The 19,086-nt window shown below is 37.7% G+C and overlaps 5 protein-coding genes and 2 non-coding genes across 8 annotated transcripts; 2 read left to right on the top strand and 5 right to left on the bottom strand.

Moving 5' to 3' along the window:
* Positions 1 to 60: 60 nt before the first annotated feature.
* TRNAL-CAA lies at positions 61 to 144 on the top strand. The gene has a single exon. It is a non-coding gene; the product is annotated as a tRNA-Leu (tRNA).
* A 1,183-nt stretch (positions 145 to 1,327) lies between these two features.
* LOC106359046 lies at positions 1,328 to 5,487 on the bottom strand. Its single transcript, XM_013798806.3, has 6 exons — positions 5,165 to 5,487; positions 4,626 to 4,890; positions 4,472 to 4,539; positions 4,090 to 4,383; positions 2,720 to 3,993; positions 1,328 to 2,627 (listed from the first exon to the last, which is right to left on the bottom strand). The coding sequence occupies exons 1-6, from the start codon at positions 5,303 to 5,305 to the stop codon at positions 1,589 to 1,591; spliced, it is 3,081 nt and encodes a 1,026-aa protein (XP_013654260.3). The 5' UTR covers positions 5,306 to 5,487; the 3' UTR covers positions 1,328 to 1,588.
* Positions 5,488 to 8,548: 3,061 nt separating this feature from the next.
* LOC106361337 (rRNA 2'-O-methyltransferase fibrillarin 2) lies at positions 8,549 to 10,694 on the bottom strand. Its single transcript, XM_013801068.3, has 6 exons — positions 10,535 to 10,694; positions 9,959 to 10,299; positions 9,780 to 9,875; positions 9,609 to 9,686; positions 9,343 to 9,519; positions 8,549 to 8,965 (listed from the first exon to the last, which is right to left on the bottom strand). Exons 1-6 carry the CDS (start codon positions 10,554 to 10,556, stop codon positions 8,714 to 8,716), a joined length of 966 nt encoding a protein of 321 aa, XP_013656522.2. The 5' UTR covers positions 10,557 to 10,694; the 3' UTR covers positions 8,549 to 8,713.
* LOC125577482 lies at positions 9,163 to 9,235 on the bottom strand. Its single transcript, XR_007315894.1, has one exon. It is a non-coding gene; the product is annotated as a small nucleolar RNA snoR60 (small nucleolar RNA).
* An 851-nt stretch (positions 10,695 to 11,545) lies between the features above and the next one.
* On the top strand, positions 11,546 to 13,295 carry LOC106359889 (actin-depolymerizing factor-like). 2 transcript variants are annotated; one of them, XM_013799513.3, is made up of 3 exons: positions 11,546 to 11,774; positions 12,175 to 12,431; positions 12,993 to 13,295. In XM_013799513.3, the coding sequence occupies exons 1-3, from the start codon at positions 11,772 to 11,774 to the stop codon at positions 13,141 to 13,143; spliced, it is 411 nt and encodes a 136-aa protein (XP_013654967.1). In that variant the 5' UTR covers positions 11,546 to 11,771; the 3' UTR covers positions 13,144 to 13,295. The 2 variants fall into 2 exon arrangements, with proteins under 2 accessions (XP_013654967.1, XP_048593723.1); XM_048737766.1 differs by lacking the exon at positions 11,546 to 11,774 and having other exon boundaries at positions 12,163 to 12,431.
* A 452-nt stretch (positions 13,296 to 13,747) lies between these two features.
* LOC106359890 (low-temperature-induced 65 kDa protein-like) lies at positions 13,748 to 14,926 on the bottom strand. Its single transcript, XM_013799514.3, has 3 exons — positions 14,536 to 14,926; positions 14,335 to 14,472; positions 13,748 to 14,263 (listed from the first exon to the last, which is right to left on the bottom strand). The coding sequence occupies exons 1-3, from the start codon at positions 14,609 to 14,611 to the stop codon at positions 13,809 to 13,811; spliced, it is 669 nt and encodes a 222-aa protein (XP_013654968.1). The 5' UTR covers positions 14,612 to 14,926; the 3' UTR covers positions 13,748 to 13,808.
* A 212-nt stretch (positions 14,927 to 15,138) lies between these two features.
* LOC106361336 (pre-mRNA cleavage factor Im 25 kDa subunit 2-like) lies at positions 15,139 to 17,839 on the bottom strand. The gene is made up of 7 exons (XM_048737765.1): positions 17,518 to 17,839; positions 17,039 to 17,084; positions 16,367 to 16,460; positions 16,193 to 16,266; positions 15,790 to 15,876; positions 15,575 to 15,685; positions 15,139 to 15,477 (listed from the first exon to the last, which is right to left on the bottom strand). The coding sequence occupies exons 1-7, from the start codon at positions 17,634 to 17,636 to the stop codon at positions 15,406 to 15,408; spliced, it is 603 nt and encodes a 200-aa protein (XP_048593722.1). The 5' UTR covers positions 17,637 to 17,839; the 3' UTR covers positions 15,139 to 15,405.
* Between the last annotated feature and the right edge of the window lie 1,247 nt (positions 17,840 to 19,086).

A 19,086-nucleotide genomic window follows, 5' to 3' on the forward strand; every position in this document is an offset into this window, starting at 1 on the left:
AGTAGAGAATAACTGAATAAATATATATAAGTAATTTCGTAATGTGAATTTCTACAAATAGTCAGGATGGCCGAGTGGTCTAAGGCGCCAGACTCAAGTTCTGGTCTTCGAGAGAGGGCGTGGGTTCAAATCCCACTTCTGACAAACTGTTTTTAATAGTTTGCATTTTTTTTCGTGTCTTCAGTTTCTTTCTTTTTCAATAATCCCCTACCTTCTTAGTTAGATGTTGAGGGGATGCAGCGATTCTGATTTCGTATTAATTAATGGAGTAATCAGCCGTAAAGTATTGATGTCATAGCCTGTTATTTCTCTAGCTTTGATTTTATGTAATAAGTAAGCTCTACGTTTGCTCAAAAAAAAAAGTAAGCTCTACGTAACTTGCAAAACAAGTTTTATCATTGTTGGTGTCTGTTATGCTTAGCTGAATGTTTTTTCTAGAACTACTAGACTCAGCACAAGGATGAATGCATATGCTCTAACAGCCGCCAGCTTAGAACGGAAAGGATTCCACACCCTGTGTTCAGTCTTAGTACCATCTTCATTCCACCAATTAAGATGCAGTTATATAGTATAGGAGCTTATACAAGTGGTTCGAGTGCACACAACAACAGTTTAGAGATATAATATGGATCACGCGGTGGTGTGAAAGAAAGTTGAGCAAGTCGCTAGGAAAGGGAAGAAGAAACGTGATGAAAGATGAACTTTGAATTGTATGCAAAACAAATGGTTTGACACAGAGTAACTGGATACAGATGAGTAAATTCTAGACCAGTGAACCTCAGTGTCAGACGGCTTTGTTTTCCCTGATTGGAGGTTGCATCTTCATCTTTGTTCTCTCTCTACTTGGCAGTGTTTAAGCAACCCCCCACCCTTTTGAGCCAAGTGCCTTGCATTCTCAAGTTCCCATTGCCTGAATTGTTTGAGGTGACATTCGAAAGGAAGCCATACTGACAAGCTCGTAACACTTGGACTAGTTCAGACAAATGAAAGGTTCAGTTTCCTGTTTAGCTTTAATAAGTTGTTCTTCTTTGATATTCCAAAAGAGCTGCAGGTGGGGGGTTGCCTCCTGTGGTGTCCGAGGATCAGAGATTTGACACGCACGAGACTTCTCTAGAAGATAGAAGAAGCTCCAGATATTCTTCCTTTGCTGATTTCAGTAAATTTAACCAAAGCATGTTAAACAAGCAGTGAATTCCCGCCAATGAATATATAGATAGACTATTATGAGTAGATTTTTGCTAACCTTGAGTTGTCATTCCTCACAGTTCCTGCATTACCAAAGGCTTCAAGTTACTAGTTTAAGCTGCTTATAAAATAAGAGACCACAGAGACGGAAAGCTCATTACTTCAAGAACTTGTTGCAATACAATGTTACGTATGTGGCAGCAAACCCACACGTATTATGGTGATACAAGCCTCTAGAAACAGGAGTGAACCAAACTCTAAACCCTAAACTAGAAGAAGAAATCAACGTCACCAGGCATTTCTTTTGCCTCTCTAAAACTCTGGTGTCGTTTAACTGCTAAACACAAAAGATGAGAAAAAAAAAAAAAAAAAAAAAAAGAGAACCAACCAAAACCCAAAAGTGTCATATTCTATTTGTTAATGACGCCTCGTTCTTCTTCTTATTGTCGTTGGAAACAAGAGTGTCTAGTTGTTCTCCATCTAATCTTAACCGTCCACCATCTTCTTCCATTACCTGAGCCCGGTGCACCATCTCATACATGCTCTCATTCTTCTCCTCCGCTCCCTCATACTTAAACCCTTCTCCTCGGCTTCCACCACCATCACCATCACCAAACCTTCTATTATTATTATTATGCCGCACATATGGTCTGAAATTACTATTGTTCTCCGAGTTCACCCTTCTCATGTTGTTGTCAAATCTCTGCTCTGATCTAAACATCCTTCCTGTTCTTCCCCTCAAGTTATTATGATGATGATTCTCCCAACCGCCATCATTGTTTCTCCCATCAAAACACCTTGAGTTTCGCTGGTTTCTTTGCTGCAACATGAATCCCGTCTCTTGGTTGAGAGGAAACCGTTTCTGGAACGGGAACCTCACTCTCTCCATCCTGTTTTCTTCGCCCCGGAACCCTTGAGGAGATCTGTTCCGCCCGTTCCATGAAACTGGAGAGCGACTTCTGGACCTGGACCGTGATTGAGGGTCGTGCAATCTCCTGAAGACGGGAGGGGAGTTCCTTCTCTCTCTCCTACCATTCATCCGGTTGATGTGCATGCGACTTGGATAGTCGTTCGCCTCACCGGGAGGGAAGGAACGATTTGCGTCTCTGAAATCACGATTCCCATTGCCATCTGGAAACCTTCTGAACCGACCCTGGTATCCTTCATTTGAGAAATGCCTACGAACATAGCCATGAGAACCAGGACTTGGGCCTGGCTGATCAAAGCCACTCAACATAACTCGGTCCTCCACAACGGCTTGACGTCTGAAACGGTATTCACCATCTTTGTATATAGGTGGGGAGAAGCGACGTCTAGAATCCCAGCCGCTGAACTGTCTTCTCCTAGGACTCCTGTTTTGCATACGCATCTCTGTTCTCTCTCTCCCGACGAACTTATTTGGACCAACGTCTCTCTCACTAAGCTCTTCGTAGCTATCAGGCCTGAAATAGAGAAATCACTTTAGTTAGCAAAGGAACCAATCCATGATAATTAGATAACGAAATGACAGCCATTTTCAGCCGAAATAGCTTACCTTCTCCTTCGGATGGGTTCATGTGAAGGTGACTCCCTGAATTGTTTTGACCTGAAGCTCCTTGATGGAGAAGACCCTTTTGAATGTGAATTATTCATGCAAACCACGACATGCTTCTCTACATCATTGTTTCCTTCATGCACATCGCTAGATTTACACTTGACAGCTCCACACTTTGTCTCTGCCAGGATTTCCTTCTTAATGTCCTCTAGCTTATTCTCATTACTCTCAGCCAAAGAGTACAACCGCTCATTCTCTGGCTCAGACCCATAATCCACTTGTTCAACATCTTCACTATCACCCTCGTTTTCTTCCCAAGGGTATGGTTCTCTCAACTCTCCATCCTCGAACTGGGAATCATAACCAGATTGGCACTCCTTTCCATTTCGAACAGATTCTTCAGCACTAGGCCCAGACAACAATTGAGAATTCATGCACACATCTGATGCAATCAGGCCAGTCGAGTAGTCCTTGCTACCCTCAACATGTCTGCTCTCAGTAATGGATTCGGTGACTTCTCCATCAGAGTATCTTCTGGATGTCTCATCGACTACATCACAAGGCTGACCCCATGCATCTGTTGGAAGATTTAAATCCCAATGTAACCTATCATCTGTAAGGCATTCAGAATTCTTACTCTTTCCAGTGCGATCATCACCAGATACATTTTCTGACACGGTAGCCGGCTCACTCTGAGGTGCTAAATTTCTGCTATCACCAGCTTCCAAATTTTCCCTTGGCCTATCTGTTGAGGATTCACTCTGATCAGCAGCCGAAGCGTTACCCAAAGTATCAACCAAAGCATTTTGAGGCACTACGATTTTGCTCTTGCCTTCCCCACCCTTGTCACTGGACACAATCGTAGTATCTTTCCCTGAGACATCAACAGTTCCGGTTGATGAATCATTAGGAGAAAAGGTCAAAGCATCTTGCTCTCGTACATGTTCAACAAGCTGACGGTCTACTGCGGATGTAATTTCGCTACTCATACCACTACTGCAAGCAACCTCTGCAAGTATCTTAATACCAAAGAAGTCATGACCGCCGCAGTCAGGTTTATCATCAGAGACTTTTGATGTTTTCCCGCCCATTAAATTAGGATTCAACCGTGAAACGGGCAGAGAGTGTTTGATCTGCGCACGAAGTTGTGAGTCTTCATCACGAGCAAAGGACCTATTCAAAGGTGATGGAGAGGGAACCATAAATCTCCGTTTCTTTAACGGAACATGCTCTACTCTTTCTGCGAAATGCTGGCCTAGAACAGAAACACCAAGCTGCCATTATCGAAAGAATTAAGCATTAGCATAACGAGACCCCTAGAGAAGCAGCGACGATAGCAGCACAAAACGGGGAAAGAAGTTAATGAAAACCTTTTCTGATCCAGAATCTCCTTCGGCTGAAGTACTTGTTGCACTCTTGTATTCTGCTTCGATATCCTGAGAACGTGCAACTTGTTTCTTAGCACGCTTTGTTGAACTCCTACTACGTTTAGCCACCATTTTCCAAGAGCCTTGCATTTTCATTTTCCCATTGTCTGATTTGTTGCTAGTTCCAGGCCGTTGTGGTGGGCCATTGGAACTATTAGTTACATCCGATGAAACATCCGAAAAGAAGCGATTCGCCACTTTACTAGTTAATACAAGTTCAGTTTTGGCTTCCTTTACCTGAAAAAAAAAAAATCCCAGTTTACAAGAGAACACACATTTACATTGCAGAGAATCAAAACAAGAGAGAGAGAGAGAGAGAACCCACCGGCATTGTTGTGTCTACTGCCACTCCCAAGGCTGTGTCACCAGCATGAGCAAAGCGATTCACCCAACCTGTTAAGAGAACAATCACATTAGCCTTCCCAACCAACAATACACAGAATGGTTATTAACATTCCAAAATAACGGCTTAATATTACCTGGGAGCTTAGGCACACCAAGCCTGTCACAGAGTACATCGCAGAAGTGATTGCAGTTTTTGGAAAACAAATCATAAGTGTATTCAGACCATTCCCTGGTGAGGTCACGCAGTATCTGATCAACCGTGAAGATGGAGCAATCAGTCTTCCCGAGAATAATCTTCTCACGATAAGTGTACATAGGGTTCTTGGTACTAGGACAGCTGAACACACGACTTGCTTGTTCACAGTAATACCCAAAAGACCATTCATCATCCCCATACACCTGCACAAAGAAAATAACATGAACAAGCCTGGTACACCAAAAAAGTCAAAAGCGCTTGGAGTCTCTCTCGTTAATTGATCACTAAAAGGGAAGGTGGTATTCGCAATCAGAGAGATCAATCAAGCATCACTGAATTTGACAAGATCTTGGAGGTCAAAGTCTCAGATCTCTTATAGAGAAGAAGGGCTTCGGTTTTGCAGTCAAATACACAAACCAGATCCATACACAATAAACGAAGCAGATAGAGAGAGACGTCACTAGAGACGATGATGACCTGAATCGCGCTGTGGAATACGCCGCCGCCGCCGCCGCCGCCGACGACTACAGGACCGATCCCGTCTTTATGGAACCTATTATCAATCTCCTCCGATCCACTGTTGGTCGCATCGTATATGTGCACAACAACCTCCCTCATGATTGCTGCTTTCACCTCCAAACCCTAATTCTTAAAACCAAAGTGAGACTTCGCTCGCAGATTCTCTTCTTCTTCTTCTTCTTCTTCTTCTTCTTCTTCCCTATAATAAGCTTTGGTGATGGATGGATGAATCGTGCCAAATCCACTTTCCTTTCAACAGCGCAGAGCCTCGTGACCTCCTCTCACCACGTATTTATCATCCTTTATTTTCCCTTAATGCCCCTCCATTGTCATCTGAAATTACGGTTCTACCCTTTGTTATTTTATTTTCTTTTTAGGAAATAAATTTAATTTGACATTCTCGAATCAATTTGGCTCAAAAGTCAATGGTCAAGCAGGCAGCGCACACATGGCTTCGTGGAACTTTTTGTGATAATTCTGGAGTTATTACCCCTTCTTCTACTTTTCTTCTTATTTTTACTTGTACTTTTGGCCCCAAGGCTTACGAATGCAGATGTAGGCTCCAATTGATATTTTACCAAATTTTAAGAAAATTCATATGAACATCAATTTAGACTAATTGATGGGATTGTGAATTCGGATTTACAAAAAAATATATATAAACAAGGGGATATGAACTAGGTGCGAATTTTCCTAAACAAAAGAAAGTTAAATAGTTACCATCCGTTTAAAATTAATTGTCGTTTTAGAGTTTTCTATACAAATTAAAAAATTAGTTAAATGTCAAATTTTTCATTATTTGACTTCATACTTGTAAAATATTTATTGTTTATTTTGATTTGATTTAGAGGTAAAAGAGATAAACTAATAGAAAAAAAATTGCATTGAAATCATAAATGACACTTATTTGGTAACAAATATTTTATACTACAACGACAATTAATTTTAAACGGAAGAAGTAACAAATATTGATTGTGACTCTCGACCACCATATAATATGGAAACACAATACTTATATTGTATGTAACTAGAAGTGATGAAAATCTATATATTTTCAAGTACAATAAGTTTTTTTTTTTTTTGAAACTTAAAAGTACAATAAGTTGAAGAACATGTTTACTATTATCAAAAACTCAGTATGGTATTTCCCCGAACTGAGATTTAGTAGTCATAACCATTTCTTAAAATAATTAATTAAAATATATTTTCAAAAAAATTGGGAGTTTATATCTATATTTTTTAACGTCTGATTAACTATGCTATTACAACTATGAGAAATATTACATAGACGGTTTTACAACTGAAAATTCTATCACTTTATGAGAATACACGTCTGACTGCGCCACTCCGAGCCGTCCTATAAGATCCATGTTCGATGACAAGTCATGTACCAAGATGAAGATCTCTTGCAATTTTTTTTCGTGATTTGCATAAATTTGCATTTTCTGGAATTTGAATTTTATATCTTCTGGTGTAATATCTTCTGGTGTAGATGAATTAATAAAAATTTAGTCAAATCATTGGATTAAAAGGGTTTCCACGTATATATATTATCTTTAAAAATTTGAGGGCTAACATTAATATTTTACTGGATTCTATAGGTATTGTTCAAAAGGGAGACTTGGAGAAGGTAGAGATGTGCGTGTTCCACTAAAGTCAATGAAAATAATAATACATAGATACCCTAGCGGATATGTTTGCTCTTAATGGGTTTAGTGTGAACGTTTGTTCCACGGCAAGAAGCCCCACCATTCTTTATAACACAAGTCAAGAAGATTCCCTTAACTTAATTGAGTAATTCCAAGTCATAGGAAAGAGACCTTATACTAAAGCTCCAACACAAGCATTCTCTTTAGAAACATTAGTTCAAATACTAGCTATAGACGTTTACTTTTGATTCCATGTGTATTGGTAACTAATAAGTAATAACATGATCGGTTTCTTGAAAAGGAGGAAACCGTTTTATAATAAGTGTCACATTTCATGCAAATTAAGAAATTACCAAAATATATGAATCTACTTTTATTTATTATATAATTATTTAAATAAAAATGATTTAACTAAACATCTATTGATCATTTAAAAGAATTAAAAAAAGTTATTTAACGTGAAAATTTACAATGGAAATATAGAGTAACACTTTTTTAAAAACAAAATAAAAAGTTAAAATGATATTCTTTATGAAACATGAATAATATTATATTAAAGACGGAAAAAATAATGAGATTAGGAGAAAATAACCTGAATTTCCTTGATGGCCTATTTTGGAAGACCTCTAATAAAAGCATTAAAAATCCTCTAAATCAAAAATAAGATAATTTTTCTAGGATAGCCAAGTTTTTGTCGCAAAAATAACCTTCAATGAAAAAATGACCAAATTTTTTTTTATTAAAGGGTAAAAGTACATTTTTATCCTAGCGTTAACTAATGTATATTTAGGGTTTAAAGTTAAGGGGTGGAATTTTGGAGATAGGTTTTTAAATTTTTTTAAAAAATATAAATATTAAAATTTTCAAAATAAAGTTAAAACCCTAAATGACCAAAAAAATACCACAATCATCAAAACACCGTTTCAAAACCAATACCACAATATCACAATCATCAGAACACCGTTTAACTTTAAACCCTAAATTCTGATGATTGATGTATATTTAAGGTTTAAAGTTAAACGGTGTTTTGGTCATTTTCTTTTTTGAATGTTATTTTTGTGATAAAAATTTAAAAATGACTATTTGAAAAAATTGCCCAAAAAATAATATGAGCCAACTTATTGAATTTATATTATACTTAATGGTTTGGGTAAAATGTTATCATCATGTTTTGATTCATTTTCATTTTTAGTATTGATCATACTAATGGACCGTTAATTATAACTTGTGTGATTGACATGCAAGATAAATGTTCCTTCCTTTTTGTGACTTGCTTTAAACAAGTCTTGAGTCAATGAGAAATGTCCTCAACTAATGAAACTTTTTTTAGTGTGGTTTTTATTACGTTTTCAGGGTGGAATGATATGAGGACCAGCGCTTCAAAGCGTTGTGCCTGATGTTTGTGGAGTACAAGTAGACTGGAATAGAGATGTAAATAACCAAAGACATTAAAACCATAATAGCTGGAATAGAGAATACACTTGTTTATTGTCATCGACTGAATGCAAAATAAAAACATGATGAACAGGTGGAGACCACAAAACGCTTACAGAGATGGGGAGGGAATGAAACAACATCAGAGGATTTAGTGCGGCGTTTTAACTTGCAAACAAACTCTCATCGTTGGTGATTGTGATGCTATGTAGTGGTGTAAAAACAAAAATAAGAATGAAGTGCATATGCCACAAATTAGTAACTCAGACGAACTACTATTAAAACTTTCTCAACGAGCAAAATCTGGTAATGAGTTCAAGGTCTCTCGTTAACAAAATTCTAAAGCACTACAGATTCTAAAAAAGAACACAAGACAGAAGCAGAAACTGAGAAACAGACAAATCACAAAACAAAAGGCATTTTCCTAAGCGGCAGTAGCAGCCTTGGCCTTCTTAGGGGCACGGTAGGTACCAACGACACAAGCATGGTCACGCTCAAATGGCTCAAGCGTCACTTGCTCTGCTGGCTTGAACTGCTCTTGTTGCAGCTTCTTCACTTCGCTCTGAAACACGGCTTCTGCTGGAACTGTTGAGTCAATACAGTTTGCCTTGATTGAAATAACAAAGTGACCTCCTGTTTTGAGGAAGAAGCTTGCATTCAAAGCCACGATCCTAGCCTACATGGGGTTTAAGGACAAACAACATTTCATTAAGAACAATTGAATGATAAAACACAATGCTGCCAGAAAAATTATCAAACCAAATAATAATATAACTAAAGAAAATGTTTGAAAACCAAAAGAAAAAAAAAACTAAAATCCAAACAAAACAAGATCAAAATCCACATTAAAAATAAGAAAACAAGATATTCTTAAGCATCAGAAACTTGGAGTTTGCATCACCCATAATGATCTGAAGGGGAATCCAAGTAAGATCATCATTTGCAATCATCAGAACACCGTTTCAAAACCAAAACCACAATTATACAATGCTACACAGTAAAAAAAAACTAGGACTAGACATTCATAGTGTAAAATGTAATAAAGAAGCAAACCTGATCAGGCTGAGCAACATCAGCGAAGATAACATCAACCATGCCAACAAGCATTCTGTATTTGGCAGGGTGTCTAGCATCTTCAATTATTGGGATAACATTAGTCCTCTTCTTCGCCATGTTCACCAAATCTCTACCACTTCTGTGAGAAAACTCAACAGCGTAAACACATCCCTCCTACCAAATTCACAAAACAACAACATTATAAGTAACAACACAACTCATCTAGTACAAACCATGACCAATAAGGGATGAGTTTTGCTTACGGGTCCAACAAGGTCAGACACATGAGAGACTGTGGTTCCAGAAGCAGCACCAAGGTACAGAACTTTAGCACCAGGTTTCTAAATCAAAACGAATACAAAACAATCAATATATATATATAATATATATAAACAAGCCTCACAATAAGTAACAACAACAAGAATAAGACATACAATGTAAATGTTATCAACACCACCGAGAATAGCAGCCGCCAGCTTAGAACGGAAAGGGTTCCACACTCTGTACTCAGTCTTAGTTCCATCTTCATTCTGTAGATTCAATCACAAAACAATTAAAAATTTAATCTAAAAAAACATTAAATCAATAAACCAACTCTCTTATCTATTATTACCGGAACAGAGATTCTCTTCTCGTTGTAAACAGCTTCACCAGGAACCAAGTTCCTAGTGACAAGAGCATCTTCTTTACCCTTGGCAATGAACACTCCAGCGTGTCTGTGTGGCTCCACAATCACTTTGCTGCCTCCCTTCATCCCTCCACGTCCCCCGGGTCCTCCTCTGCCACGCCCACGGTCTCCTCTACCTCCTCTGCTCATGCCTCTACCGCCGCCACGTCCACCACGGTCTCCGAAACCTCTTCCTCCTCCTCTTCCTCTACCTCCAGAGCTACCTCCTCGTCCACCACTGTATCCACCGCCACCACGTCCACCACTGAAACCACCGCCACCACGTCCTGAATACAAAACCCTAATTAGTCAATACACTTTACATCTATGAGCTAAAGAGTGAACCTTTGAGACATTATCTTTAAACCCTAAATAGTGAATACCCATTACATATATGAGCTAAAGGTAACAACTTTGAGATTCATTTCAGAGTTCAGTTTCTCACTTAACAAACACAGACTTAAGACATTTTTAACCTAAAAATGGAAACTAAACAAAAGGGGCGGCGGCTAGGGTTCTTACCACCAGTTAGAGGAGGTCTCATCTTTGCTTTGGAGAAAAGAGACTGCGAATAGCGAGAGAAAGCTGTTTGAAAGAGAGGGGGTGGCGTCGTGGCGTTGAAGCTGCACTTGTGAGTGTGGTTTTATAAAAGAGTGCTGCTAGGGTTTTAGTGGGTTTAGTTGTTGTCTTGTTTATTACTTATATTTACGCATTGATCCTTACACTATTGTGTATTTTGCTTACAGATGAATTGGGTTACTACACCTTTGGGCCTCATTCTCATAGTTTGGGCCTTAGTATCATAGCTTAGGCCTTAATATGAAGCAACTCCCTATATCCTCTCCCCCAATGTTGTTCCAAATTAAGTTCAACATTCTCAAACTAAATTTCCAAAATCTATATTAATACATTAGAAAAGGTAAATGCTATTGTTCGTTTGAGATGGAAAAAATAACGACTGATAACACTATTGCTCAATTTATAGCCAAAAGCGTTCTACCTGATAGCCGGTTTGGTATTTTGCTTAAATATGTTCTTCCATACTTCACAAGCATCGACTAGTTCGGTGATGAGCAGCATGACTATATGATCGAATACAATGAGAAGCTAATAAGAGCGACTAGATAAACTGATCAACCTTCTTCAAAACACTATTTTATGTTCAAGACGGGCTCCATTCTTGAGAAGGTCAATGACATATTTACCCATTTTATATGTAGAATATTATGCTTGTGTATAATACATATGAAAAATTGGAAATGAGCGATACGCAACCTAAGGATCAATCAAACGTGAAATATAACAAAACAAATGTTACGTGGACACTAATGCTAAACAAGCTGCCTTAAGTTGACCAAAATAGGTTGCAATTGATTCCACGCATGCATATAATGAATCTCTATACGTAAACATGCATGCATCCGTATGAATGTATTATGTATGCATGGTGTACACACATACTTATTAGATGCTAAAAGTAGGGTGGGGCCTTGGAAGAAGGGATGGTTAAGCGAATTTTAAGGTTTTGAAGAAAAAAAAACAATGTGTGGTCTGATCACAAAAAGAGATCAGAGACCAATATAAAGATAATAAATAGGAGCCTTTAGTTGTCCGAGTTCGTCTCGATCCTCTATTCACAAATCAGTTAAGCATTATCCTCTTTCACATTTTTCCTCTTTTTCCAGAGGACATATCAAGATTCACACAAAACAACAAATCGATCTTCCTCAAGCCTTACCATAGAAACTAAACAAAAACAATGGTTTGTATCCTCTTCTCTTCTATTTATTTACAAAAATTTATTATATTATAGTCTTAGAACCACCCTGAGTTTTGATAGAACACCTGCGTTTTGATAATACGTATACCTATGTAGACCTAATGGTTTTAAATCTGAAGTTTGGATGCGAGGATTGTCTAATCATGTTAGAGTTGATTTCGCCATGTTCTTGACATGTTTCTCATTTGGTTAAATAGTTTATCTCGTTTTAATTCATAAGTTAATTATTCACGATAACTCAATATCTAGGCGTAAGACCATATATCACATACTATTGATAACGGGACCAAATTAAAACCTAGTTAACTTGAGTATAAAAGATTATGATATATGTGATGTGATGGTGATACAATGGTTATGGATGACATGAATGAATGAAAAGGCGAACGCGGCATCGGGGATGGCAGTGGAGGACAACTGCAAGCTGAAGTTCTTGGAGCTAAAGAAAAGAACACATCGGTTCATAATATTCAGGATAGACGGGCAGCAAGTGGTGGTTGAAAAGTTGGGAAGCCCGCAGGAGACTTACGACGACTTCACCGCTTCCCTCCCTGCCGACGAGTGCCGCTATGCGGTTTTCGATTTCGATTTTACCACCAATGAAAATTGCCAGAAGAGCAAAATCTTCTTCATAGCATGGTACGATATTCCAATCTTCCTTAATTCATAGTTTCATCAGATTTTAATAGATATATGAAAAACTACAAGCTTTATTGAGGTAAGACGTTTAGATCATACAACTCTATTTTCTATTTTAAAATGGAGTAAATCTAAGATCAAAGTTTTATTTAAACCTGAACCATACTCTATTTTAAAGTAAAAAGTTAAGTAATGAACATAATATAATTACATTAGTCCATTTTGAAGTAGACTCGTTCTTTTACTTCATTTTTGAATTTGAATGAAGTAAAGTTGGAATAGATTTGAACTGCAAAATGGGATTTGGAGTGAAAATGGAATAGAATTGGAGATTCTGTCATTAACAACTTATATGCAAGTGCACTAAACCGAGACTAGCCAGAAATGCGGAATTACATACAGTGAACCAGACTTAACCGAGTTCAAAGTTACATAGACTATGACTATAGTCTACATTTTAATAAAATAAACTACCTCTCTCATACTTAATTTCGGACATGCCAGGCTTTGATTTTGTCAAGGGTGCTTATTTGTTTTGGGTTTGTTGGATGATTGTTGTAGGTCACCGGATTCATCTAGAGTGAGGATGAAGATGGTGTATGCAAGCTCCAAGGATAGATTCAAGAGAGAATTGGACGGCATTCAGGTGGAGTTACAAGCCACTGATCCTAGCGAGATGAGCTTCGACATTATCAAAAGCCGAGCTCTCTAGATCTTTTCCTTGTTCTCATCAAAAAGCATCTATATATATATATATCATCTTTCATATTTTTGTGATTCAAACAAATGTTTAAACGTTTTCCATTTTATGTAATTTATTTGGTTAAGAACTGAATTATTCATCATCTCCATTCAATTTTTCCATCTCTCTTTGTAAACAATTTGTTATGAAAATATAACTGGCTGTCGTATTTCCCACTTGGGAGAAGCTGAAACCATAGCCTGTTTGTGTAACTTGTTACAGTAAAAACCAACATAGGCTCTGAAGCAACATTCTATCAAAATGTCTATATGTCCTAGTTGGTTAAGGAGACAGACTTGAAATCTGGTGGTGGTCTTGTACTAATCTGCTAGTTTTGTTTCTAATTTTGTCCAAATAATAGACAACCCAAAATAAGGTCCCAAAACAACTTATACCATGCATACTTAACAACTTGACATGATTTAATCCAAAGGTTAGTTCAGTAGTTTTACATTCTTAGCCCAACTAATACCATATATTTACATTAGAACAAAGAAAAGCAATAGATCAAACTATAAACTACACAAACACTGAGTATTAACAAACCATAAGTTGATCAAAAAAAAAAAAAAAAAAAAAAAAAAACAAACAAACCATACATTTTAAAAAGACAAAAGAAATCTCAATTTCTAGATTTACCGGAATCTATTCTGCACAGGCACAGAGCCACTCTTGTCACCTCCGAGATGAAGTTTCTCAGCGACCACCGCCGACAAAGCCTTATCTTCCTCTCCAGGACTCAGTTTCTCCTTTAAGTATTCTTTGGCTGAGATGCCCTTGTCTTGTCCTTGCTGGTTCTCCATCTTTGTACCGGTTCCGTGCCCGGAGAAAGGAAGCTTCTTCATCACGATAGCTCCTGTCCCTTTGACCTTCTCGTAAACTGGAGTCACCATAGATATAACCTTATTCCCGTATCCATCACGGGAGATCGAAGCTTCAGCTCCTTTTACGCGGCCAGAGGGTTTAGTACTGTGGGAAGAGGACACGACAGGAACAAACTTCTTGCCTGGAGGCACTATCTCCTCTTTCATCGGGTCCGGAAAGAACTCTTCTTCCACCGGGTCCGAAATGTGGTGACCTTTTCCTCGTGCTAATAAACCGTTGTTAATACCAATTAACCATTTTCTCTGGCTCAGAAATAAAACAAAGAACGTGCAAAACCTGGTGCACCACCGTGGAGTTCTTGTTCATGACCATGACCATGACCATGTTTGGTAAGAGCTTTCTTTATCTTCTTTGCTTTTTCCTTGGCTTTCTTCAGAACTTTTGCTGCTCCTTTCTCATGATGCTCCTCTTCCTCTGCATAGAAAATATTCATTAGACTCTTTTATTTCAAGTTATATGTAGTTCTGTAATTTGAACCTGGATGGTGAATCCTAATCGGTTCCTCTGCTTGATGGTGACCATGAGCACGGTGCAACTGCGCTTGCGAATCCATTAGTTTTTAATTCTCTTTTTTCGTTTCTCTGCAACCAAATGTCTTCTGAGGTAATCTTGGAAAGCTTCTTGGAGCAGGACATTTAGCGGAACCACCTCTGGATGGCGTGTGTCCCTTGTTTCTCTGTTTACGGAGTGTGACATGTGTAACTTGTTGCCACGTATCAGACACTTGACTATAAACGTGGCTCCGTTTGTCTAATCTTTCATCCGAGAAGAATCGTCGATGCAACTCTTTTTAACAAGTTAGTCCCAAGTATATTTGGTCCATAAACTTGACTGAGACGGTTCATCACTTGGTTCAAGAGCGGTTCTGGCTTATAAAATGATTTATTCCCATTTGACAGATAGTGGTGGCTATGGTTAACACTTAACCGTATTTGAACATATAAGAACAACTTGTGAACTGTTGTAATTTTTCATTATGAGAATGAGATAGTGAGATGAATGTATTTTTTCGTTCTATGGATGTTTATTTGTATCACATAGACTTGTTGTATCACATAGGTTCGAACAAAGAAGGAAGAATGATAGATCCAACAAATAAGTTTTTAGCATGGCCTAGTCGGTTCTGTTTCATACATAGCACAAACATAGAAAGTATCATTCAACACCGAGTTAGACAAGACAGCCGTTAGTCAAATGAAGACGAATCCTTTTAGAAATATAAAATCAATAATATTCTTGTGCTGAAACTTTGAATGAACCGAACAAGTCTATAATGTATAGTAGCGACAGCTCTCTACGGTGCCTTACCATCAGGCAGGGTTCTTTGTTCTTTAACACCGAGTCGGATCACGAACTAATCATGTTGAAATGGAATCTGGATAGCTGTTGAGGAATGGTCGATATCACGGGACCATATCTCTGTTCCGGGAAAAGCATTTCATGGTTAGAAAATTTGGGGGGTAAAACTCATTTCCAGAGAGGTTGATAGTGTATCTGGAGATATATAAAACAAAACCTGAACATTGTCGTAGAGTTCGAACAAAGGGACGGCCAAGAGCTTCAAGTTTTTGGGCACTGCAAAGTACTCTTTCTCAGACAAGTGAACAATGTAAAGTCTCTTGCATTCCTGCCATTCCACAAAAAAAAAGAGATATCAATGAAACCTACTCAGGAGAAAGAGTAATAAAAGAGGAGCACTGAGAGGCAACATTCTTTATGTTTTAAAAATACCTTTGGCTTCGTTATGTGAGGAGGGCAATATGGGTACATCATGGTCTCAAAGTTTGGACGCCACCACGTCGCAACACATTCTCCTACCTGTTAAAGGGGAGGGAACTCATCAACGAACAATGGATCAGGGACAAAGCGATATACATAATAACTCAATCAGACATGTCTGGACTCGTGGAAAAGTTTTCTTTACATGTAATCTTTGTTTCCTTCTATGAGTACCTCATTACTAGAATGTTAAGATTACTAGAATGTTAACGTGTAATATTGAATTGCTTCTCGTTTGTACTAAGAGCAAGCACATGCTACACTGACCGACCTAGTTCTTTTTAGGCATCTACCTACACCTAAATATCTGCTCGCTATCAGTCAAAGAAATAGAGAGGAAACAAGGATAGTACACCTTCCAGTCAGGTACAAGAGCAGCCGAGTTGCCTCCAAGCTTACTAGTCAATTTTCTTTTCAAGCCTTCAACTTCTGCAAGAACATAACATAGTACGCCAAAAGATGAAGCAACCAAAAACAAATCACAGGAGTATAGAAAGTACTAATTGAAGATGGTTGCAGCATTGCATACCGTTTTCTCCAGGCTTCAGGCGTCCACCTGGAAGCTTGCAGAATGTGTTACCAATTTGCAGGAGAAGTATGTGAGGATGGTTGTGTTCTTGTACCTATAAAGGTTGATCAGACAAAGGTATCAAGAAGGATCCTAGAGTCAGAGAGATATATAACAAATCTCAAATCATAGTAGGTAGTAACAATTCTAGATTTGACACCAATCATCTACTTAACTTATGCACCAACCGAGATACCTGTAGCTGTGGGTAATAATACGTTTATAAAATTGAAATTTAGGATGTCAACACATTTTTATTATGTTTTAAAGATGGCAACTAGAATAGCACGTAGATGCCTTCAATCAAATATCACACAGTTCCATACTTATGCCACAGTTATAACGATACAACGGCAAAGCGCATCCTTACAGAGAAGGCCAAGATAAACTACAAATAAGCTGACAATTCCGCAGCACTATATATATATATATATATATATATATATATATATGATAATATAAGAATGCAATACATGAACCACATAGCTGTTCCGTAGAATTTAAGACAGCGGATGGTGATACTGATACAATACAACATAGAGAAAACTACAGGGAAGATGGAAAACAAGTATAGTCAACCGAACACTACGAAACATAAACTCATAGCTCGAAAAGAAACGAGCTAACACATACCAGCAGAATCGCATCAACGCTAGTCCTCATACCCTCTTTCATATAGCTGCAAAAACACCATTAAATAATAATAAAAAAATAATTAAAATAAAGAGATATACTTCAGCTAATCAGACTTCAAGAGGTAAAACTAAAGAATTGCAGACAAGAAAATCTAATCTGATAACAAAACAGCTCTATAACATGGCCAGTAACTATACCTGTTTCCTTCTTAAATCAATCACTGGAAAGTTAAATACTTTATAGCTACTGTAGCCGATCTTTCTAACAAGTTGTTCTACCAATACATGTATCAAGTTCTAGTTTTGAAACCGATTCATTGAGCAATGAGTTATAACGATATTCATCAAAGGAGCTCAAGATCATGATCTAAGCATGTTAAGGCTTTAGCTTTTTTTTGTTTTTAAAATTTAATTCTGGTTATCTTCTCCAGCAATACTACTAGATGAAAACAGAGAGGAAAGAGAAAGGAACCGTACTTGATTTTCATACGAGCGAGACGGTCGGCGACGGAGGTGTCCTTTTCGAGCTTCGGTTCTTTAGTTCCGAAGCTGTAGTTCGAAAGCGGGTACGTGTTCACCACCTGAGACATAGCCATCTCTGTTCTGTCTCTCTTCTGTCTCTCCCAGATCGAATAAGACAATGATTGTCGGAATTTTCTCTCCCCTGTCCCTCTCTGTGTATCGATCTACTGATCTCGACGGCGACGGAGACAGAGGACTAATCTCGACGGAGAATGAATTTAATATGATACCGTCTCTACTCTCTCTACTACAGCTTCTAGAGTCCTGTTCTGTGCTAGAATTTCCTTAAAGAGATGTGTTAAACTCTCTGTAGTCCAATAGATACATGGGCCGGGTTTGATCAGGCCCATTTAAATGCTTAGCCCATAAGAGCCTCCCTCAGTCGCTGCCTTGGTCACTTTGTTAACAGTTCAGTAGTGCTACATCAAGCAGCAACCACGTTCGCCATAGCCACAACCTTCACCCTTCTCTTCCTATACACTTGTTAAGGAATTATGAAACAGTTCTATATCTCTAGACTTCATGGAATTAAGTGATCTTACAGTCATGCTCATGGGTTTCCTTATTCCACCAAGCATGATAGTGAATAGTATTCCCTCCATTTCAAAATGTTTCATATTCTGAATTTTTCACACATTTTAATAAAACATACTCCCTCCATTTTTTTAAAAAGACGTTTTAGAATATTTGTTTTGTATCATTATAGTTGACGTCCTCGAAAAACAATGCAATATATAGTGAAATAAGACTTTATTTATCCTTATTATATTTTCTTTTTTTTAAAAGGGAATGTGTGTAACGAGAGATGATAATTAATTGATGGAGAGGGTAGAACAGATATTGTATTAGGTGTCTTAATTTGTGTGAAACTTATAGAACGTCATTAAAAAAAAACAGAGCGAGTATTAAATTTACATAATGTTTTGTGATTTTCTTTTTTCCATAACAATTAAGTTTTTGAAGTCTACAATTAATTAATAAAATTTGCATTGAAAATACAAAAAATAGATTTTTTTGAAATAAAATTTTTCTCTAGAATATGTAACTTTATGAAACAGAGTGATTAAGACTCAGAGAATATCTTACCCTTCTTGTCTTTGATTAAAGTCTCATGTATTGCCTTCAGATGAACTGCAATAGCATTCAGGTATTGAAGTTTAGGATGTTTACTATTATACACTTCAGGTTGCAGCACACATACATTGTCTACATGTTTGTTTTAGCTTAGTAGCAAGCAACACTAATATTCTCTCTTGTGTGTTCATTTCTTTGGCAAGGGACGCGTACGATGGAATGTGAAGCCAATATAGTGGAGACAGAATCCAACAAGCTTGTAGTTGTAAGTCAGAAGATAATTGATGTTGATGATGGTGGTTTATCCCATACTCCCTTTTGGATTTTTTTTTGGATTTTGTTTCCCTGACATATATGCTTTTAGATTTAGTAAACAAAAATACTAGCAACCACCATCTACACAGAGAAAGCAAAATAACACAAACATAACATACAGTAGGCCGGCACACT

Source organism: Brassica napus, chromosome A8 (genome assembly GCF_020379485.1).
Source record: "Brassica napus cultivar Da-Ae chromosome A8, Da-Ae, whole genome shotgun sequence".
NCBI lineage: Eukaryota > Viridiplantae > Streptophyta > Magnoliopsida > Brassicales > Brassicaceae > Brassica > Brassica napus.